This window comes from Polypterus senegalus, chromosome 3 (genome assembly GCF_016835505.1).
Source record: "Polypterus senegalus isolate Bchr_013 chromosome 3, ASM1683550v1, whole genome shotgun sequence".
NCBI classification, from domain to species: Eukaryota; Metazoa; Chordata; class Cladistia; order Polypteriformes; family Polypteridae; genus Polypterus; species Polypterus senegalus.
This window is the reverse complement of record NC_053156.1, coordinates 217,448,453-217,473,128: the sequence shown is the minus strand read 5'-3', so window position 1 is coordinate 217,473,128 and position 24,676 is coordinate 217,448,453. Positions and strand designations below refer to the sequence as shown.

General features: G+C 40.2%; 1 protein-coding gene across 1 annotated transcript in view; it reads right to left on the bottom strand.

The window, feature by feature from the left end:
• The window catches only part of scara5 (scavenger receptor class A, member 5 (putative)), a 501,271-nt gene that overhangs the window by 260,857 nt on the left and 215,738 nt on the right, over window positions 1-24,676 (bottom strand). Inside the window, exon 4 of the mRNA XM_039748467.1 lies at window positions 16,920-17,594. Within this exon, the coding sequence (XP_039604401.1) occupies window positions 16,920-17,594 (675 nt within the window). The remainder of the gene's footprint in view (window positions 1-16,919; window positions 17,595-24,676) is intronic.

The following is a 24,676-nucleotide window of genomic DNA, read 5'->3' as shown; positions in this document are numbered from 1 at the left end:
TATAAACTAAACTAAGTTCTGGTCATATATCCTTTTGGATGATAAGAAAATCTTTAAACTCTGAAGGAGGATGAGACACCAAATGCAAATTTGAACTTGTTTGATTTGAGAATTACAGGAAACAATCCACACTCTTTAACTTTCAAATTAAATAAGTGATGAGTTCCAAACTTGTAATTGGGGGAATGCTAACTGCTTTTAATAAAGTCTGGAAATGAAAGCATCTGAGTGTGTGAATACATCAAGGAGCAATCTGCTTTTTGCCTTGGGTCTCCAGGAAACAGATAACTGCGGAACATTGTTCTTGGTGGAGCTAAAGAAGACCAAGCCAATAAAAAAAAAACTTTTATCCTTGAAGTAATTATTAGGCAAGAGTGAAGTAATGCAGACTGACATTTATTTGAGCTGTCTAAATATGCGCTGTTACTAGTTTGGAAGGATTGAGGGCAGGAGCTATTTTTGCCATTTCTTTTAAGTGCTAATAAAGAGCTTTACAAGAGCATTTACAATAAACAGCATAGATACATAACGTGTTTAATGACTCAGTTTTACATAATTATGTAATCATTCATTCTGGCTAGCATGGTTGCGCCTGATGTAGTTCATATGAAGTCCACACGCTCTCCCTATGTCTGTGAAGGGTTTCTTCCAGGTATTTGGGTTTTTCTCCCACAGCCCAAATTTATTCATGTTAGGTTGATTGGTGACTTTAAATTGGCCCATGTGATTGAAGTATGTTTTTCTGTTTGTTCTCTGTAAAGGAGTGGCATCCTGTCCAGAGCTATTTTCTGCCTTGCACCTATTACCTCTGGGAAAGACCTCAGTCCTCTGCAACCATACATTAGATCAGGGATTCCCAAACTCGGTCCTGGGGACTGACTGTGGCTGCAGGTTTTTGTTCCAACCAGCTTCATAATCAGTGACAATAACTGATAACACTGATCTCATTTAATTAGTTGTTTTTTTTTCTCTTATTCTACATTCAGAAAAGCTTGGCAACCTTATTTTTACATTTAGAAGACATTTAGAAATACTTCTGCTTTTGCATTAGATTTAAATGCTTAACTGTCTTTTGTTGATTTCATTATATTTTGCCCTTTCTCTGTGCAGTTTTCCTCCTTCATTGTATCTTATTAATGACAATTAAAAATGAACAGAGCAGACAACCAGGCAAACAACACTGAATAATCAAAGGCAGCAACTACTTTAGCATCAGACCCTCTAATTAGTAAATAATGGTTTAATTAAACAAGTAGAATGAAAATCAAGATGAAAATATTGCTAAAAAGAAAAAAAATGATTCCCATATAGTTGCTTGGTACATTTTAATACAGTGCTACCTCGGTATACGTCCTTAATCCGTTCCAGATCCTTTGACTTATACCAAACAGGACGTATACCAAACTAATTTTTTGGATAAGAAATAAAGGTCGTATACCAAGAAAAATTTTTCATGTCCAAACAGGACGTATTCCAAGTTGGACTTATTCCAAAGCGGACATATACCGAGATACCACTGTATATATATTGTGGTCTATGGCCGGCTTGTCATCCCGGCCAATAACCTCTGGCCACCAGGTGGAGCTGTCCCTGCAGCATGGAGGTGCCCCGGATATCAGCAGGGAGTCATGGACAATGGAGTTTTGCTCTACAGCCCTGCTGGATACTCCAGGGGCCAACAGAGGACGCTGCAGGGAGGCCCAGAGAGTCATATGTGCCCTATAACCCGGAAGTACATCCTAGGCAAAGCGACAGGGGAAGTGGTGTACTTCCAGGATAAAGAAGAGGACTTTTTATCTGACCTGGAAGTGATAAGAAGTCACATGGACTGAAGGATTGGAAACACTTCTGGGTCAGGCAATATAAAGGACTGTGGGAAATCCCCAGACGGAGAGCTGAGCTGGGTGGAAGGGTTGCAACGTGTCTGGGAGTAGTGGATTGATTATTGATTTGTATCGTGGAGAATTTAATGAGTATTGTGGAGAGGAAGGTGCTTGTGCACTACATTATAGTTCAAATAAATATTTATTGGACTTTTACCTGGTGTCTATTGTCCAAGGGTTCAAGGGAGTAATAGCACCCTCTACCTGTCACAGTGGCATAGCCAGCAGGATACTCTGGCCGTCTATTGGAAGAGGACCTGTACAAACAAATTTCTGTGGACAGAGAACCCTAAGAGGACAGCGTTGAGACATGCAGAAATTTTGCAAATTCTTTCTCATCACCCTGCCATACAGATGTTCTTTGTACAAATTGCGCTGAATTGTAGAGCGATGTACAGATACACCATCTGCAGCAAGATGTTCTTGCTGGTCTTTGGAGGTGATCTGTGGGTTGTCCGTAACCATTCTCACAATCATGCGCATATGCTGCTCCTGTATTTTTCTTGGCTTGCCAGTCCTGGGTTTAACAGCAGCTGTGCCTGTGGCCTTCCATTTCCTGATTACATTCCTTACAGTTGAAACTGACAGTTTAAACCTCTAAGATAGCTTTATGTAGCCTTCCCCTAAACCATGACACTGAACAATCTCTGTTTTCAGATCTTTTGAGAGTTGCTTTGAGGATCCCATGCTGTCACTCTTCAGATGAGAGTCAAAGGGAGGCACAACTTGCAATTGACCACCTTAAATACCTTTTCTCATGATTGGACACACCTGTCTATGAAGTTCAAGGCTTAACGAGCTAATCTAACCAATTTGGCGTTGCAAGTAATCAGTATTGAGCAGTGACATGCATTCAAATCAGCAAAATTACAAGGGGACCCAAATTTTTGCACAGACAGTTTTTCACAATTGATTTAATTTCATACAACTAAATACTGCTTCACTAAAAATCTTTGTTCAGAAAACAACCCAGTACTCAGATGTTCCTAGGAAATGAAAGACATACCATTGTTATCTTTTTTGTTGAAAGTAGAGTAAATTATTATGCAGGCTGACAGGGGTTCCCAAACTTTTCTGTATATATGTGTGTGTATATATATATTGTGACAGATAGGGGGTGCTATTGTCCCCTTGAACCCTCAGAGCACAAGTCAGACACCAGGTAAAAGTCCAAGAAATGAATTTATAATTTCCATAATGCACAAAGCACCTCCACTATACTGTACTTCCAATAATAAACAATAATCACAATAAACAATTCAATCTTCCACTCCCAGCAGCTCAGTCACCCTTCCTCCCAACTCGGCTCAGCCTGCTGGTGTTTCCCAAAGTCCTTTTATATTTCTTGACCCAGAAGTGCTTCTATTCCTCAGTCCATGTGATTTCACAGCACTTCCGGGTCAGATGAAAACTCCTTTTCTTCAGCCCGGAAGTACTTCGTTTCTTCCGTCCCCGTCACTAGGGAGTACTTCCGGGCTATATGGAAAATAGAACTTTCTGTTCTTCCCTGCAGCGTCCCCTGGCGGCCCCCATGGTATCCATCAGGGCTGTGAAGTAAAACTCCAAGGTCCATGATGCCCTGCTGGAATTCGGGGCCCCTCCATGTTGCAGGGAGGACTCCATCTAGCGGTGTGGGGGTATTGGCCGGGATAAACTGTCGGCCATATATCACTATATATATATATGGTCACAAGCGTGTGCATGGAAGACAGTTTAAGGGTTCAGGTGATGGTAATTCTCCACTTATCCAGGGCTTTGGTACTGTGTGATAACATTCTTTCTGTTCCTCCCTCTGTAGACTGGAAGATTGACAGCTCTCCTAAACCAAATTCATTTCTGGTTTCCATTTGCCTGGACCTGCCTTTTCCTGCCTACCTGCCATATAACAGGAAGACCCACCATCTTGGGCAGTCCTTTTCATGAGACTCACGTCTGAAAATATTTTGTGCATTTTTCACACATATTCTTTGCTTTTTGCATTTCCTCAATTATACAGGGTTTGCCTAAGGGTGCCCTAACACTCTAATGGTTTCTGTTTTGTTTTTACAACATATAGTATATATAGAAAAAAGCATATAGTATGCTGAGATGGTCAAAAGGTTCAGTATTATTCAGCAAAACATGACAGATTAGAAAAATATTGTCTAGTCTGCTGAATCGGTTCTACAATTTCTGCACGTGTCAGAATTTGGTCCAGATTTATAGATCCATCCTGCCTTGTGTCAGTATAATAGTTTGGAGAACTGTTTTTCTTGTACATTTTAGTCCTCCTAAGTCAAATTCAACATAATGTAAATTCCGCATTACATCTAAAAATTGACACCTACAATGTGCATTCTCTTAAAGGCACCACCCACCCTTTTCAAAATCGATGCGTAATATATCATGTCACAAAGCACCTGTGATTTCAAACTGGATCAACAAACATGTTAGTGATTTCAGTTTGCTACAGTGATGTGCAAAGCCCGCAGATCTCAATCCAACAGAGCACCATTGTGATTAGATATGGAATGTGTGGCAAGAAAATCTGTTGGAATTGCATCAAGCTTCAAGGCCTAGAATCTCACAGGATCTGTACCAGCAATTTGTGTAATCCAGGCCTTAAAGAATTCAGGCTGTTTTGGAGGCAACAGTGAATCCTGCCTGGTATTTAATGGGTGTATCAAGTTAAAAAAAAGAATTTTACATTTTTAGGCAATTCTCTTTTGGCTAACAACATTCAGATGTACTAAATAACGACTTGTCTTAAGCAAATGATATCTGCATGTCTATAGTGTGCTGTGGTATGTCATTCAAACTTACCAGGTGTTTCATGAAAATGCTGATAAAAGCATTACTTAATGATGTTCTCTGCTTTCTGTGGACATCAAAGGTGGGCATGCAAGTGTCATTACAGAGGCCTTGTTTTGGTGTTTCAGCATAGCATTGACCTAAATTCTGTATTTAGCTGCATATTATGCACTGGACAGTCATTTTATCAAAGAAGTTAGCTAAAATATTGAAACGCATACAATTATTAAGTGATAAGCTGTGCCAACTGCAGCCATTATATGTAAGAATGATAGTCGTGTATATTACGTAAGTATTATGTGGGCAGTCAAATATATATATACAATTTACAATATACTGAATATATTCACGTTCACTAGGTGTGTTTTGAAAATGCTGTTGACCTAAAACCAACCTACTACTGTACAAGCTTTGCTAGTGATTGTCATTTCAGATTACATTATACTAGGCTCATTTACATATTTGAAGCTGTCTAAAGTCCTTGAAAGCTGACAATTACATATTATAAAAATACGCCTCTTGATTTTATGAGCATCATATGTGCCTATGGCAGTCTCATGCATTTTTATTCTACTGGCTTTCAAGAATTACAGTTCAGAGCCGGCCTTAGGGTGAAGCGAACGAAGCGACCGCTTTGGGCCCACAGCTGGAGGGGGCCCACTGCACCCAAGGTTTTTTTCCTGTGATGCGACGCTGCTGTGGAGGGCCCAATGGAGCAACAGACTCCTTCACTCCAACCTCTATTACTAATTTTTTTATATATATAATTCACGGTCAACATATTCCATCACCTAATTCCTCCACATGGACATCTCCACTCGGCACTGCAATCTTCATTACGCTTCACTCACGCCTGTTGCCGCCTCCACGGCTCATCTGTGCCTCTGTCCTCAGTAGGCGGCCACTTGCGCTTCAGTCAGGGCCGCTCCGCCGCACTGCATTCTCCACAGAGCATAAAAGGGGCCCTTCTCTTCGTAAAGCCATCACTTTCCTTCATATCAATATATTTCCATTTTGTTAGAAAGAACATCTTGTAGATAGTAGCTAGGCCTTGCCGAATTTCCACAGTTTGAAATTATTGTATTCCAAATGTCTTCAGTTCCACCGGCAAAGAAATTTAAATCAGGTGCTCAAAAACGTAAAGAAAAAGCAGCGAAAGATGAATTCTTCGCTACCCAAAAAGGCGCTTTGCAGCGCCTCCTAACAAAAACGGTTAGCTCTAGCAGCAGCCGCAGCACTAGCACCAGGACTGAACTTCCATTAGTCGAAAATACCGCAACGCCGTCCAAGCCCCACAAACCTGTATCCAACTCCAAGGAGTCAGAAGCTAATGACGTTAAGAATGACATGGACATGGGTTTTTCGTCAGGTTCAGCAACGTTGCCAGCTGTTTCGGTTTCTAACCAGAAAGATGAAGATCACGATGAGGCTGATAATGATTTTGATTCCTTTAGTTGGGGAGATCCAGGTTTGTGGGGTGCAGCAATCACGGACAAAGAACGTGTCTTCCTAGTCCAAAAGGGGCCCTTTCGCAAAACCGGGATTCAATATCCGACGAATGATGATGGGCGCCATTTTTCTGATTCCTTTTATTCCCGAAAATTACCAAATGGGGAATTTGTTGACAGGCCCTGGCTTGTTTACTCAAAGAACAAAAATGCAGTTTTTTGTTTCTGCTGCAAGTTATTCTCGAATGTCCAGATCAAATTGACTACTGATGGTTGCGGTGATTGGAGAAATTTGTCCCGAGACGTGTGCAGTCACGAAATATCTGCCAACCATATACGTGCCTTTAAGGATTGGTTGGAACTTCAGAATCGCTTGAAGGCAGGATGTACCATTGATAAGCGTGCACAAGAACTTCTGCTAACAGAAATTGAGCATTGGCGCAATGTATTAACAAGAATTATTGCTATTATTCAGTTTCTGGGTGGAAGAAACCTGGCGTTTCAAGGTTCTAGCAATCGTATATTTGCCCCGCATAATGGCAATATTCTTGGATTAGTGGAATTGTTAGCCAAATTTGATCCGTGCAGGCAAGAGCATGTTCGAAGGATTACAGACAATGAAATCCACGATCATTATCTGGGCAAAAATGTGCAAAATGAAATAATTCAGTTGATGGGTAATGCTACGTTAGAGAAAATAATTTCCCATATTCATAAGGCCAAGTATTTCTTAATCATTCTTGACTGCACTCCTGATATAAGCCATGAAGAGCAGATGATGATGATAATAAGGATCGTTCATATTGATGGCTCCTCAGTGGAAGTTCGAGAATATTTTGTAGGGTACATAGCCGTTGATGATAGCACTGGCTCACAGACCAATGCTTATGGATGCTCTCGGAGTTGAAATTGGACCTAGGTAACTGTAGGGGACAGGGATATGATAACGGTTCCAATATGAAAGGCAAACACAGTGGCGTTCAAAAATGAATACTGGATAAAAATCCACGAGCATTCTACATCCCATGCGGTTGTCATAGCCTTAATTTCCTTGTGGGAGACATGGCTAAATCGTCACCAACTGCCATGTCGCTTTTTGGAATGTTACATCAGATCTATTTGCTGTTTAGTGCTTCTACAGTACGCTGGCAGATTCTGGAGAGGCACATCAATAATTTCACTCTGAAGCGCATTTGTGACACTAGATGGGAATGTAGGATTGTGAGTGTTAAAGCTGTCAGATTCCAAATAGGCTCTGTGTATGACGCGCTGGTAGATGTTTCTGAAGATTCTAAAGATCCTAAGGCTAGAACTGAAGCTGCTGCATTAGCCAAGCAGCTGAAAAATTGTCCATTTCTTGTTTCCTTAGCGATTTGGTACGACATTCTTTCACAGATCAATGTAGCCAGCAAAATTTTGCAAAATGAAAATATGCACTATGATGTTGCTCTCAAATGCATCAACAGTGTCTCTGACTATTTGGTTTCGTTCAGAGAAAATGGACTAGAATTAGCAGAAGCTACAGCTAGAGAGCTCGCTAATGAATGGAGATGCCTTCCAAGGATGTCGCATTTTCTGCAGTAACCAGTTTACGAAGGAGACAAACAAAGCGCCATTTCGATTATGAAGTCTGGGATGAGTTAATAACTGATGCAAAGGAAAAGTTTAGCACAGAATTCTTTCTTGTCCTTCTGGATCAAGCAATCATGTCCATGAATGAGAGGTTTGATCAAATGAAACAGCATTTTGACAATTTTGGATTTCTGCACAATCCATGGATGATAATACCTTGATGAAATACTCTATGGACTTGAAAATTGCATTAACTGACTCAAAGAATAATGAATCAGACATTGATCCACACGCACTATGCAGTGAAATTTGCATGTTTGCCAATTTAGTTCCTAGCAACTCAACAGCCATGCAAGCACTGGAATATCTGTATGAGAAGGAGTTAGCAACTGCCAAGCCTAATGTTGCTGTGGCTCTCAGAATAGCATTGATTGTGCCTACAACAGTATCTTTGGCGGAGAGGAGTTCTTCAAAACTCAAGCTTATCAAAAATTACTTGCGAAGCTCCATGAGCCACGAACGTCTGAATAGTCTGGCATTGATTTCAATTGAGCAAGAGATAGTCGAATCTCTTGATTATTCTGAACTTATTCATGAGTTTGACAGTGCCAATGTTCGAAAAGTGTCTTTTGTGTGAAATAGGTTTCAATATCTGCTGGTAAGTTATTTTATACGGAAATCTGAATATCTCGAAAGTATGAAAACAAGCTTTAAAACCGAATAAAAATGTAAAAACAAAATAATGTGGATCTCATCTTCATAAAATAAAAAGAATATATAAAAAATATAAAAAGCAAATAAAAATGTGCTTAGCCTAGCTATTTACCTCCAAGTGCTGCCTGGTGGAAACAGCAAAAGCTGGCTAAAATGTAGCTATATATGTTAATGTATCGTCACTAAAGACATTTATGCGGGCCCACTCCGACTTTCATCACTCATACCCTTCACTTAGGGCCTTGAACGACAGTCTGCGCTGATAGCCTGCAAATCTGGCTCCTGTCAGTGTGTTACGGTTACAGTTGTCAGTGTCAAACAGAAATCGTCAAAAAGTGATGGTTGTAGATGCCGGTTAAACGCATTTCTGCAGCTCAGAATGCAAGAAATCGCTTGGCGACCAGAGCTCTGCCCCGGACTCCCTAGTTCTAGTGTTTATTGCAGTTAATGTATTGTTAGTGCCCAAGAAACTGTTAATTTGATCCTTGAGATACATTTCATCTTTTTGAGTCAGTGATGTACTCTCAAATCCTGCATGTCTGCATGCTGCAAGGACTTTCCTCACTTCTGTACTACTGAGACATCACCCTGTGTTTCATTTCTGCTTCACTGACATGACTGTACTGTATATTTGATGCCAGGAAAGAGTTGGCTTGCCCTGTGCTCCACTGTACAAGTGCCAGTGCAGTTCATTAGGATATTCTGTTTAGTTTTACAGATAAACTGGAATATTCCCAAAAAAGGAAAGGCCACATTAACCTCCCACTTGGCTATAGTGCAATCATTTGTATTTTTGGCTTCTTCCTTACAATTGACACAGTAAATCATTAACTGTTTTCCTGGTGGCTGTCTCCCTGATTATTATACTGTATTTGTTATTTGAATTTGTAAAACAATGTAATTACATTTTGTTTATAGAGCATAATGCCGGGCTACTTAAAATATTTTGTTCATAGAATAATAAAATGTAGAAGAAGACATCTGACCTGGAGACATCAACACATCTGATATGTCAACTACAGGATTATAAAAATGTTCTAAGTATATGTTTTGTGACATTTTTTATTTTGGCTTGTGTTTTAGGAAAAATATATGTTTTTTCTTCACACAGACAACTGCAGACACTTCAACCAAGTAGTGTGGTGGACTACAGGACTTTTGGGACATTCAAAGCTAGACTTGATTTTATTTTGGAAGAATTAAGTGGATATGACTGGCAAGCTTTGTTGGGCTGAATGGCCAATTCTCATCTACATTGTTCTAATGTTCAGTCTGTTGTTCTTTATGCATTATCCCAGGTTCTCATTCATTAACCCGTTGATTAACCAATTGTACTTCTCTGCACATTATATGAACCAACATGTCACCATTATGCTTAGTGCTGTCTCACAATGCTCTTGTGTGACTCACGGTTTATATAAAATATTATACTTCTGGGTTACTGAACAAGTCATGGTTGCCTTTTTCTTCACAAATCTGGTAGACACGTTCAAGGAGTCTGATTGATTGGGTCAAATGTTTCATTGAATGTGTCCCTAATTAAGGTATAACATTCATCACTATTGTAAAATACCACCTGACCATTCTGAATGACGTACAGGAAAGTGAACCACTTTAGGTAAGGCAATCTCTTGTCAGCTCCTCTATGGGCATGCATGCTATGTTCGTGTGTGTTATTTGAACTGTATTGAGCCTTGCTAGAGTACAACATCACCTGATCCACTCTCACCTCCTTGATACTTTAAGTATTTTACCTCAATTGCTTCAAAGCAATCCAACAGCTCTCATGTTGTGGCCTGTTTTTTTTTCTATTACTTCAATATCAGCCTAAGCCAAGATGCAGATTTTTGTTTCAAACACTTTGTTCATTCAATTTCAGTTGTGCCCTACTGTTGATTCTTGATAGATTTATGAGCATATTCAGCCATTACCTTTCCTTCTCTCATTTCTTTATACTTCCATCCATGCATCCATCCATCCCGCTATATCCTAACTTACAGGGTCACAGGGGTCTGCTGGAGCCAATCCCAGCCAACACAGGGCGCAAGGCAGGAAACAAACCCCGGGCATGGTGCCAGCCCACCATAGGGCGCGCGTACACACGCACACACACACACACACACACCAAGCACACACTAGGGACAATTTAGAATTGCCAATGCACCTAACCTGCATGTCTTTGGACTATGGGAGGAAACCAGAGTACCCGGAGGAAAGCCTTGCAGAACCCGGGTCTCCTAACTGCAAGGCGGCAGCTCTACCCACTGCGCCACCGTGCCACCCCTACTTTATACTTATGTTATTAAAATGATTGTTTTCTAAGTTGTAACTTTTATTAAGTTAGTTGGTTTACTGTTGGTTACCTGTGTATTTATGCTTCATTGTTAAATGACATCAGATTGAAAAAAAAGATAAAATAACTAAAACAAAACCTAGAATGTTAAAAAAAACTATTTCTGAGATGGCAAACTGAGGACAATGGCAGATTGCCTAATTAAATGTGAACAAAGTACTTTGAAAGAAAGCTTACATCAACTGTGGTTTATCTGCATTTGGCGTAAGAGCTTCCATTCATCCATCCACAGATTAATTCATTAAAAACATAACATGGCATTTCTCAAAACTGCTTAATCCAATTCAGGATCACAGAAGACTGGAGCCTATCCCATCAGCACAGGGTGCAAGGCATGAAACTATCTTGGACAAGGTGCCAGTCCATCACAGGGCCCAGTCATAGACCTACCCCACTTGTACACAACAATTTTGGAATCACCAGTTGACCTAAACTTCACATCTTTGATAATAAAGAAGGAAAACCCATACCAACATGGAAAGAATATGTAAACTGCATACAGATATTGACCAGATGTATGACTGACATTCAGGATTTTGGAATAGTGAGACAGTAGCATTAACAGAGCACCATCGTTCTCTCCATTCTATTGACAATTGTTTTAGCTTAACCCATTTCTGTGTCACATGGTACATCTCTACATTTATCACTACCTCAGATACCTTAAATTAGAATCAGGTACACCAGATCAGAAGAAAATTATTAGAATATCATTAGAGAGGAAACTGGAGGAACCTGACGTCAACCTCAGACATTTATTTTAATTTACTCTTTGCAGTTGAATTGTGTGTTATCACCATATCTAGACTGAAAGAGATCTCCAAATCCTTCAGAAAGAAGGTTAGAGATGCCTATAAGTCTAGGATGAATTTGAAAATTTGAAATCAAACATTCCATTGTCTGGAAGATTATTACATTAATGTAACATTAGAAAAAGGCTGCACAAATTAGATCAACATGGGAGGCATGTTAGGAGGAAAACTTTGCTACCAGAAACAACATCACAGGTAGACTACAGTTTGCCCAGGAACACATAGATAAAGACCAAGACTTCTAGAACAATGCAATAGAAGGCAGCATAAATTCTTCACTGTACTCCAGGGTGCTTGAAGATAATGTGAGATCATTTCTCAGAATATTGAAGCTCAATCAAAAGTGGACCTTGCAACATGACAATGACCTTAAATATACCAGTAAATCTACTAAGGAACAGCTGAAAAGAATGAAATGGAGACCTATGGAATGGCCAAGTCAATGCCTGAATCCGAACCCCATCAAGTATTTTGAAACAGGCTGTGCATGCAAGGAAGCTCTCAAACATCTGCAAGTATTCTGCATGGAGGAGGGGGAGAAAACTTTCTCCCAGTCGATGCTATAGACTGGTAGACATAGGAAATAATTACTTGAGGTTTTTTCTGCTAAATTGATCGATACTAGCTATTAGAGCTAAGGGTGGACTTAACTTTTTCCACAGATGGAAATGGTGTCTGTTAATTTTGAATACATTGCAAAGTCAAATTTTCAATGTTGTTTTTTTATTCATCTTTAATGACACTGTTTAAATGAGGATCACACTTTGATATGGCCACATATGTTAAAAAAAGAAAAAGAGGGTGTACTTACTTTTTCATATGACTGTATTTATCTTTGGGAGGGAATAAAAATTGAAATACCTAAAGAGAAACCCACAGACACATGGAATACATGCAAACTTCACAGAGATTGTGACTTGGAAGGGATTCAAAACATTGCAGTCTCTTGGAGCTGCAATCCTGCAATGCTAACAACAGTGCCATCATGCCACACACATTTAGATAGAAATAGATACTAAATAAAACTGAGTGTTGTTGACTTTAAATTTTCTTACATATAAGCATCTATGCGTGGAAGTGTGCGTGTCTGTTCAGATCGGAAGTGAGAGGTGGAGTCATGGTAAGGGCTCCGCCTCCAAGGAAACAGAAAAGTCGTTTAGCAGCTAATTAACACAAGCAAGGCAAGCACGTCAGCAAAACGAAACATCACAGGAAAGACAAAGTCACTTAGCTGCTAACATCGGCAAAACGGTATCCCTTTTACTTTTTCTCCTGTCGCTAATGCACAAGCAATGCAAGCATATTGGCAAAATGAACCCTCGTAGGTGAGAGACACCCAGAATAGTTCCTTTCAATTATGTGACATCTCTACAATTCAGTTTTTTTCTGATGATTTCAATAGTTTCTAGGGTCCTGGGCTTTTTTCAGCACGGGCTTGCACAGCTAGTATAGTATAAACCTGATGGCAAAAGTGCTAAAAGTACTGCAAATCTGACACCTAGGGAAATCTAAAAATACTGACTATAAGCCAAATGCTCATGTTATTGCAAGGACTATTTTTCCTTGTGACATCAGTCCAAACCAATCTGATACACTGGCTGCATATGTTTGCATTTAGCAATGAATCTGACACATTCGGATGACAAGTCCAGTGAAACATTCCAAAGAGGGAGAGCAGAGTAAATGATCTTTACATCACAGATATTCTGCTTTATATGGAACACACATGTTGCCCAACTTCAATGAGCCCAGACACTTAAAAAGTAAAGAAAGCACCATGCAGTTTTCAAAATCCTTTCTGTGTTTATTTACTTTGGCTTTCTTCTGCATCAAACAGTCCAGCTGAGAAGATAATTTATGAAGAAAGAAAGAAAGAAAGAAAGAAAGAAAGAAAGAAAGAAAGAAACTTGTACAAATAAAAATGCTTGACAACTACTTGTTGTTGCATTTCCACGAAGAGCAAGCTTGATGTTGAGATTTCTTCTTCAGGCAGATATCTTCTGTCGCGAACCAGTGTTTGACTAGTGTTAAACATGTTTTAAGACAAAGAAAATATAATGGATTACCATGCAGGAAATTGTGGCCTAGGATAATCATATAGATCAGCAACATCCTAAAGAGATAGAAAAGTGCAATTCACTAATGTTATCCTGAAGGTGAGAAAGAGGCCAAAGGGGTTGACACGTGGCTGGAACAACTCCTGGCCAAAAGAATATGGTATATGGTCCCAGGACGTGAGGAATTTGACTATATTGACTCTGTGAACGTTCAGACTGGTAGAAGCTGTGTTTATTACTCTCCAGCCCACTTGGATGCAACACCTAGTCCTGGAACAGACAGATTGGAACAGTTATGCACTTTTAAAGAGAGGAATTCTGGGAGCTACCAAGAGACCGGGTTTTATAAATGCTACAGAAGGCTTAGGGATTGAATGATGACTGAGCAGTCAACAGACACTGTTGTGTTGTCCTATGACTTTACAGACCATCTGCTTATTTTGAAATTAATTTCAGACTTCAGAAGATGCGACCTTAGGGGCAAGTTCACAGTTGAAATTTGTATGGAAGGACTTATTGTCAGGAAGGTTAGGGCGACAGTGTAACAAAGAAGGCGAGACAAATGGGTTAAAGAGAACTGTTTATTGGTGGCAGTGGAAAAAGGGAAAAGACCCAACAGAAAGGGTTCAAAACCATAACCATCCAGAAAAGCCCAAATAGGAGCAGGGTTTGTTTCACTGCTATTTGTGTTAAATAACCTAACATTTCTCCATTGTATACTTTAGTTGACTGCTGATATTTTATATGTGTGTGTGTGTGTGTACTTTGTCACATGTGTGATTAGGGGATAGTTTCAGGGTTCACGTAACAATGACACAGTAATTCCAGTCTAAGCCTTGCTCAGGTGGTGCTGTCATTCTTATGCTTTTTCCTTACCCATCCTCAGGAAAATAGATTGTCAGTACAAAGAGCTGAATGTCATTTCCACCGATAACTCAGCCTCATCTTCTCAAAGATTTCATAAGAACCTGCACTACCAAGACAGATGCATTAAGTGAACTGATGAGATGTCATTGACAGCATGAAGCCGATGCACAGCTTATTGCTCATTTTTGTTTCTTTTTTAAAAAAATAAACCAATAGAATACATATGAATCACCATCCATGCCCCAAGCTTTTCTCTTCACCTCATTTTTGTTACATATATGTTTATAAATATGTATAATATGTGCATGCACTGATAATTGTGGCCTCTTGTTGACCAATATTCTGGATTTGGAGGGCCATTATGAGAGCACCCCCTAAAGTTACAAAAGTTTTGCTTATATTCTCCCTGTTCTTATCCATTTATTTTCTGAACTGTCTGATTCATATGGTGAGTCCAAGCCTATTTAGCATCAAGACAGAAAGAAACCATCACAAGGAACACCAAAATACACCCATACACCCTCACAGAAATTCATTTTTTTGGGCCAATTATGCTCAGATTTATTGCTTAGGGAAATAAACCAAAACTAGCCAACCCACGGCGTACCATACGCCGCATAATCAGGCCGGTTTTTTAATAATTTTTAAGCACAGGGAGAAAATTTAACATCTGCAAAATCGATAATGTAATAAATCAGCAAGAAAAGCAACATTGTAACAATGCACGGAATGAACCAACACACAATCGTCCATGCGGCGTAGCGAGGTGTGTACAAAGTGCAGGAGCATCTAAGAAGACGCATGCTTGTCACGGATGCAAATTGCTGTATGTAGCGTGTAAAACACTTTGCTATGCTGCACGCGGTCGTGCGTCGTAACCGAAAACTCGTTTTTTAAAGACTGCGCACTTCATTGTGTTTTAACCTCAGTTGTAAAGGAATGTTTTAATGATCCCATGGGATACCCCTCGCAAACAGTTTTACACGCTGCATATGTCGATTCACCTCCGCGAGAAACATGCCTCTATTAACAGTCAACGTGTGGGAGGGGGGTGTATACAAATGGTAGGGACGAAAACAGTGGGAGCGTATGAGTCACATTTAGTGGCAATTCCACGATTTGTAGCCCGAATGGGGTTCAACGGCTTACCGACGCCTAGACACACGCTCAATCTCATGCATAATTATTTATTGAATGGTAAACACTTCTGGAAAGACACGGTTGTCTAAAACAGGTTAGTGTGAGAATACAACAGTAAGTCAATGAAAAGATGGAACTCTGGAGAGAGCAAAATACAACACAATAGTGAACCCGCGGCATAACAAACACCGTATAATTATTTATTGATGGTTGAACACTTCTGGAAAGACACAGGGAGACCCCTCGCAAACTGTTCTACACGCCGCATACAGCGATTCACATCTGCGACAAACAAACTGTTTTACACATTGCATACAGCGAATCACATCCGCGACATGATTTTTCTTAGATGGTCCTGTCGCGTCCACCCTCGCACTCGAAGCATACACACTGCCTGCTCATGAGCCTGGTCGCAAGCCACGTCCTGCCTCGTTCTCGAAGCATACACACCGCCTGGTCATGTGTCCGCTCGCAAGAGAAACTCACGGAGAGCCGCCCACCAGCTGCCTGTGTGTGTGCCCCTGTCTGTCTCTGGCGCGGCTTTCTCTTGCGCTGCCTCTGTGTGAACCGGTCAGGCACAGAGAAGGTCAGCTGCTGACAGAGCGTCTCGACTGTTGCAGGGCCTGTATTGGTGAAGCAGGTGAGACGGTAATGAAACAGAGGCACAGGGCTTATTGGTTTTTAAAGACTGATTCCTTCATTGTGCTTTAACCTCAGTTTTAAAGGATTGTTTTAAGGATCCCATGGGATACCCCTCGCAAACCGTTTCACACGCTGCATATGGCGATTCACCTCTGCGAGAAACATGCCTCTATGAACAGTCAAAGTAGCTCGGAGGTACATGACATTAACCTGACCTGCACTGCATGTGGCCTCTACGACAGACGAACATAAATGACACCATTTTTTCGGTGTCGTCGCATCCGAGTTGGTGGGCGTGGCCCTGCGAGTTGTCGTCGTATCCAATGGTCTTGGAGTTGGTGGGCGTGGCTCCTTCCTGTGTGCGCCATAGGTGTCTCACTTGTCGGCGGCTTAGTGAATCCACGCCCCTTCCAGCGTGCTTTTCATGGTTGTCTTGCCTTAGTGAATTATATATATAGATACTGTACCTTCAAAAAATATATATGTAGAGGTAGAATATACAGATTCCATAAAGGTAAGGCTTGGATAAGAACCCTGGTCTCTGTAACTTTTCAGTACCACTGAGCCATTTATACCATATCTACAATATTTTTTGTTTAATTCAGATTAAAAATTGACTTTGATTTGTAAGTACAACTTACCCTCTGCTAAGGTTAGATTTTTCAGAATTATTGATTGCTCCCAGTCTTTAAGTCTTAAGTCTTCCATGACAGTGTTCAACGTGGTTACCTCATTTTTTAACTGTTCTTCCATTTTTACTTGGGCCAGTCTTATCACTGTGGTATCTGTTGTAACATTAGTTATTTGCAGCTGGAGGTCCTGAATTTTTATGTGATGTGTACCAATGTCCTGAGTGAATGTCCGATTTACTGAGTTCATGGTTCCACACACTTCAGCTAATTTGTCCTTGAGTTCATAGACTTGACTGGCTGTATTTTTTAATAATATCTCATGTTCCTGCATGGAGAATCTTGTCCTTTCTAAGTCATCCACAAATCGATTGGAGTTCCTCTTGGTAGTCTCGTTCATACCCTTGAAGATATCCCCCATTTCTATTACAGACATAGCAGTTTTTTCTGATGTGGTCTGCACTGTTTGGACATTTGCCTCAAGTCTCTGAACCACCTGGTTTAACTGTAGCAGTGTGTCTGTATGGTTCTGAAATAGGCCTTCCAGTTTCCAGATGTTCTCCATTACATCTGTCTTAAAAGAGAGCTGAGACAGGGCACTCTTTAAGTCTCTGAAGTTTTCATTCAGACGTGTAACATTCTCCTTTAATGTTGCGAAGCTCTCTGATGACATCTCTGGCCTGGATACTGAAAAAAGAGGAACCAAGAGATCAGATTTAACAACATGTCACTTACAAGAAGAAGAACCTGATAGTCAACATAACATGTATTTTCTATTATTTGTTCCCAACAAATCATACAAATGCTACGACTTTTCTGAACAACTTTATTTTTCTTACTAAAAACCATATTCTATAGTTGCATTTTCAATGTGCAGTGTAGCATTTTGTTTTTTTTATACAAAATGTCACATTAGGGCAAGAAGGTTAATTAAAGCAATGCATATAGAGTTATAGATAGTGAGTTTTGTTTACATTCTCCATTTTGATGAATAACTAGCCGTGCCCAAAGAAATCTTGAAACCACATCTTCCACCACTCGCGTCATTTGTTATACTATTGACAGTTTCAGCCTGTGCCTTGTTTTTTGGTCTTCATCTTTTAATAAATGGAGTTCCCTGCAGCCAAATCAATTACAGAGTAGGAGTCTGTCAGTCTCAATGCGGTCTACAAGATGCTGAACAATTAACCCTCAAGCCTATTTGATGTACAGTGTCTTAGGATAAGTCGTGTTGCTTTATTATTTGTCCCAAATCATCCTCAGGCTATAACAGCAAATATTGTTTATGTCCAGATACACTAAACAATGTATGATTATTTTTTATAACTATAGTAATATTTTGACAAAGGCGTGAGTGTAAAGTCAATTGGTCAATCTAAATTGACTGTGGGCATGTCCTGTGAGGAACTGGCTCCCTGGTATGTCTTGTGCCCAAAGTCTCAGAGACATTTATTGTTTACTGGTGACTCTTAACTGGGTGAGCAAGTCAGAAGATTAACAGATGGAAATTTCTCTAATTGGATTGGTGACAGGACACACCTCACACCTTGGCCTAAATAGAAGATTAAAGCTCCAGCATGGATACACAGGTACAACAAACAGGACATAGGAACATAAAACATAGGAAAATAAAAAGGAACAAAAATGAACCACAAATTTTCTCTGTTAACATAAATTAAAATCTTGCTGTTTTGTCTGTCGGGTTGAACTTTCCTCTGCAGTGGCTGGTAAAAGGCGTTTTATTGCTCTACAGCACAATTGGATGCAGCAACGTGTCTTGGAGCAGATGGAGTAGTCTGGTAGTCTAGGAGCTGCCAAGAGACTTGGTTTTTTAAAGGCTACAGAAAGCTTAGAGGGTGGAATGATTTCTGGGGAGTCAGATGGCACTGTTGTGTTGTCCTTAGACTGAAAAGACCAATCATTTTTACTGGAATTAATTTTAGGTTTCAGAGGATGTGACCCTTGGGACAAGACCAATGAGCTTAGAGTTGTAAGGTGTGTGGAAGGACTCACCATGAGGAGAGTTAGGGAGACTGTGTAAGAAAGAAAGAGGGATAAATGGGTAAACAGAATTGTTAATTGGTGGCAGTGGAAAAGGGTGAAAAGACAATAGAAAGAGTTCAAGAACCATCTGGAAAAGCCCAAAAATGAGCAGGGCAAGTTTCCTACTATATACTGTATGTGCTTAACAAACTAAATTTGATAATTCCTCCATTGTATGTTTTAGTTGACTCTGTATTACCATGTGTGTGTGTGTGTGTACATACAGTATATACTGTATATATTGATCCATGATGAAGGGGAACACTTAATCATGACAGTCCAACACCAAGTCAATTAAGCTTCAGGGATGTCAGTCTGTCTGTATAAGTCGATCTATGGCCACCACCTGTATATCCATTCCCTTTTTTAGGGTTATCTTGCTGTTGCCTCTCCAGTATACCAGTAGTCACTTTCATTTGCACCAAAGCAGGTGAAGCTGATTTACAATCGCTTATGCTTCCTAACTGGACAGATTGATATCTGTGCAGGTTGTGACTAAAATGAAAAAAGAAAATCTCATAAAAGGAATGTATTGTTGGTTTGTTTTTCCAAGTGGCAGAGGTTGAATATATGAACCAGAAACCATAACTTCAAAACTACCAGGGTCGATCAATCAAACAAACTTTCATGATGTGTCAAAACATGAATCGTAGTCGAGCAAGTGCTGTAATCAGGATTTTTTTTTCAGCAAGAGAGAGAAAGAGACTTTTTTTCTTGGTAAAGTTCCAAGAAAAAAGAGAAATAGAAAAGAATTTGGATTGTGCTTGTGTTGGGATCACTATTATCAAAGAAAACCACGTTAAGATATATTATTGTAATAAACCTTTTATTTGAACCATGACATTGTCACCGTGGTTGTGTCTTGAGTTTTGGGTTCTGCAATGCCCCCTACAGATCACACAAGACACTCGACTGGTTACAATTCAATTTCCAATGTCTTATTTAGAACATTACAACAATCACAATGTGAACAGACCATTCAGCTTAATATTGCTCTTGAATGTCTCTGTTTACCTAAATCCTAAAAAAAAAAAAATAAAGTTTTGTACTAAACGAACGGCTAGTACCCTTTTCTATTATCGTGATGCAAATTGGATTTTCATTTTTAAGATTAGGCACCCAAACGGGACATTAACATTAGGGACCGATAGGTAACAATGTTCCACCCCCACTAACTTTAAGGCTAGCATTTGTGGTTGGGGTAGGTTGGTCTAATAATTTAAACTCCAAAAATGAAGCAACCAGGCCGGCGGCCCCACCGATTTGCGCGACGATAATAGTGATGTCCGTTTAGTACACAAGTACCTAAAGTTTTAAAGCACACCAAAAGTACTCCTATTTACCACACTATCACTTGATTCTCTGCAGAAGGAAAACCTCTGAAATTTACCCTTAACCAGTTTCCATTTGTGTCCATATAACACAAAGTAAACACTTTGCAGCAGCTAGACTGTTGAATTTATCCACACGCAAACACCCTCTCTACAGCATATCATGAACTTACCTTTAACCTCTGTTTTAATGTCTAATATTCTAATATTCCTAACATATCAATAGAATGTATCACAACTCCTCTTAATCCAATTCAGGGTCACATTGAGGCTGGTGACCTATCCTGGCAAAGCCACATTTTCTTTTTTGAAAATTTCACTCTAGTGAAATTCTCTTAAATCTTCATTGGAATGTCTGGAAGATATTAAAATGCAAATATCACTAAGAAACAGAGATTGTGTGGTTTGGACATTCTAATCTTACTTGTACACCATAAATTAATTTTTGCCCTTTGACAACCTAATGTAAATCCTTCGCAATAAATGTTGGTATGATTTTTGATAATACCCTCAAACTAGATAAACAAATTAATTCCATTGTTAAAGTCTGTTTCTATCAGCTCATAGGCCAGGTTATAGCTAAGGCCAATTCCTTTCTTTCTGTACATGATTTTGAAACACTAATTCATGCATTTGTCTCTTATCAGTCATCCCTTTCTTGACTTTAGCTAGTCCAAAACACAGCTGCTAGGCTTCTAACTAGCACACAAAAACAAAATCCCATTACACCACTCTAAGCTTCCCTTCACTTGTTTCCTCTTCACTATAGGATTGAGTTTAAAATACTACTGCTTGGTTCAGCTCTGGTTTATCCTACTGATCTTTTACACCTTTACTCTCCTTCACGATCACTGAGGTCCTCTGACTAGAAGTTACTGGTTGTGCCGAAATCTAGACTTAAGTTTACATGGGACTGCGCTTTTCCAGTAGCTGTCCCTAAGCTTTGAAATGGTCTACCTTTTTACATTAGGTCAGCACCAACTTTAGGCACTTTTAAATCCTGATTGAAAGTCTGTCTTTTTGCCTTAGCTTTTTAAACAATTGTACGTGTGCATTTATTTTTGGTCTATTTATTTGCTGCTGTGGTATATGGCCAGCCAGTCATCCCAGCCAATACCCCCACGCCGCCAGATGGAGCCCTTCCTGTGGTGTAGAGATGCCCCGAATTCCAGCAGGGCATCATGGACATTGGAGTTTTCCTTCCTATCTCTGCTAGATACCCTGGGGTTTACCAGAGGACGCTGCAGGGAGGCTCAAGGATTGTTTCCAGAAAAAGAGAAGAAGAGGACTTTTGATCTGACCCGGAAGTGATAGGAAGTCTCATGGACTGAAGGATTGGAAACACTTCCGGGTCAGGCAATATAAAAGGACTATGGGAGATCCCAGACAGATGAGCTGAGTCGGGTGGCAGGGTGACAATGCGTCTAGGAGAGTGGAGGATTGATTTATTGTATTATTGTAATTGCTTATGAGTATTGTGGAGAGGAGGGTGCTTTGTGCACATTATTATTATAATAAAGTCAACTTTTGGACTTTTATCTGGTGTCTGGCGTCTGGTCTGAGGATTCACGGGGACGACAGCACCCCCTATCTGTCACACTGCACAGAAAGTATATATAAATAATTTATGGAAGCTGTACAGCACTTTGGTCAACTTTTGATGTTTTTAAACATGCTCTATAAATAAAATTGAATTGACTTGGAAAGTTTGTATCTTGTATCTAGTGTACTGTATTTTTTTCTTTACAACGACAGTAGTTTCACAAAATGAATTCAGCATGCTGCCACTACAACCCTCACAAATAGACAGAAAGTTTGTTGTCAATGTTTACCTGTTGTTGGGTGTTGTATGGAACTCAGTTTGAAATATTAAATAAAGGATAACTTAAAGTTACTTTCACATCAATGTAAACATTCATATTTGTAAATGAATTGTAAAATGTTGGCCAGCATGGTGGTCCAAAATCTAATGCTTATAGGTCTGGAGTCCTAGGTTTGATTTCTGGCCTGGCTACTGTCTATGTGGGGTATGTTATTGTTAAGTGTAAGGGATTTAAGACATTTTATTGAGGTCTACACAATAAAGACTGTAAGTGGGAAATAAGGCCACCATAGGACCTTACAAGACAGAGCAGTAGGTAAATTCACATTCTAAAGTTTACTTTTTCATACAGTAGGGAATATAGTTTCTTGTAGTGTTTATAAAATCAGTGCTAATCATTACTGAACGTAATGTACTTTCTCTACTAATAAGGTCATAGTGTAACATGTTGCCTTTATCCTATTTTTTGGCTCAGCCAAGACCACATCTGATAAGCTTGTTATGCAATAAAAGACACATGTCTTTAGACTAGATAGTAGAGCCGGAATTTTGGGATTCAATGTGGTTAAGCAAATCTTAATAAGTGGTTGGGTTGGCTTGCAAAATTAGATGGTTCAGACCAAAACCACATCTAGATACATCCAAAATGAAACCACTGACTTGAGTCAAGAATTACTGGATACAGCCTCCCTCTGTTATTGAGCAACTATAAGATTTACTTTTTGAATTATTTGCTTTAGTCTCAGAAAGAGCTTTTTAATATGAACTAGCCAACCCGCGGCGTACCATACGCCGCATAATCAGGCCGGTTTTTTAATAATTTTTAAGCACAGGGAGAAAATGTAACATTTGCAAAATCGGTAATGTAATAAATCAGCAAGAAAAGCAACATTGTAACAATGCACGGAACGAACCAACACACAATCGTCCGTGCGGCGTTGCGAGGTGTGTACAAAGTGCAGGAGCATCTATGAAGACGCATGTTTGTCGCGGATGCGAATTGCTGTATGTAGCGTGTACAACACTTTGCTATGCTGCACGCGTCGTCGCGTCGTAACCGAAAACTCGTTTTTTAAAGACTGCTCACTTCATTGTGTTTTAACCTCAGTTGTAAAGGAATGTTTTAATGATCCCATGGGATACCCCTCGCAAACAGTTTTACACGCCACATATGGCGATTCACCTCCGCGAGAAACATGCCTCTATTAACAGTCAACGTGTGGGAGGGGGGTGTGTACAAAGGGTAGGGACGAAAACAGTGGGAGCGTATGAGTTGCACTTAGTGGCAATTCCACGATTTCCAACCCGAATGGGGTTCAACGGCTTACCCACGCCTAGACACACGCTCAATCTCATGCATAATTATTTATTGAATGGTAAACACTTCTGGAAAGACACGGTTGTCTAAAACAGGTTAGTGTGAGAATACAACAGTAAGTGAATGAAAAGATGGAACTCTGGAGAGAGCAAAATACAACACAATAGTGAACCCGTGGCATAACAAACGCCGCATAATTATTTATTGATGGTTGAACACTTCTGGAAAGACACAGGGACACCCCTCGCAAACTGTTCTACACGCCGTATACAGCGATTCACATCTGCGACAAACAAACTGTTTTACACACTGCATACAGCGAATCACATCCGCGACATGATTTTTCCTAGATGGTCCTGTCGCGTCCACCCTCGCACTCGAAGCATACACACCGCCTGGTCATGTGTCCGCTCGCAAGAGAAACTCACGGAGAGCAGCCCACCAGCTGCCTGTGTGTGTGCCCCTGTCTGTCTCTGGCACGGCTTTCTCTTGCGCTGCCTTTGTGTGAACCGGTCAGGCACAGAGAAGGTCAGCTGCTGACAGAGCGTCTCGACTGTTGCAGGGCCTGCATTGGTAAAGCAGGTGAGACGGTAATGAAACAGAGGCACAGGGCTTATTGGTTTTTAAAGACTGATTCCTTCATTGTGCTTTAACCTCAGTTTTAAAGGATTGTTTTAAGGATCCCATGGGATACCCCTCTCAAACCGTTTTACACGCTGCATATGGCGATTCACCTCCGTGAGAAACATGCCTCTATGAACAGTCAACGTCGCTCGGAGGTGCATGTGGCCACTACTACTGACGAATAAAAATTATGCTGTTTTTTCTGTGTTGTCGTGTCCAGAGTTGGTGGGCGTGGCTCTGCAAGTTGTCGTCGTATCCAATGGTCTTGGAGTTGGTGGGCGTGGCTCCTTCCTGCATGCGCCATAGGGGTCTTACTTGTCGGCGGCATAGTCAATCCACGCCCCTTCCGGCATGCTTTCCATGGGTGTCTTGCCTTAGTGAATTATATATATAGATTAACTTGAAGACTCAGACCCCTTAATTGTTTCTTTTTCCTTAATTAGCAGCCAAACAATAATGAGATACAAAATGAGCCAAAACAACTGGTGTCTATCATATAATATCTGAAAATTAAGAACAATGAAGGTCTCAGGAATGTTGGTCTGCTCAGGTCCCGAAAACATTTTAACAGAAAAGAGAAAATCAACAATTTTGGAAATGTCTGCTAATGGTGTAGAGAACAGAACGAGAA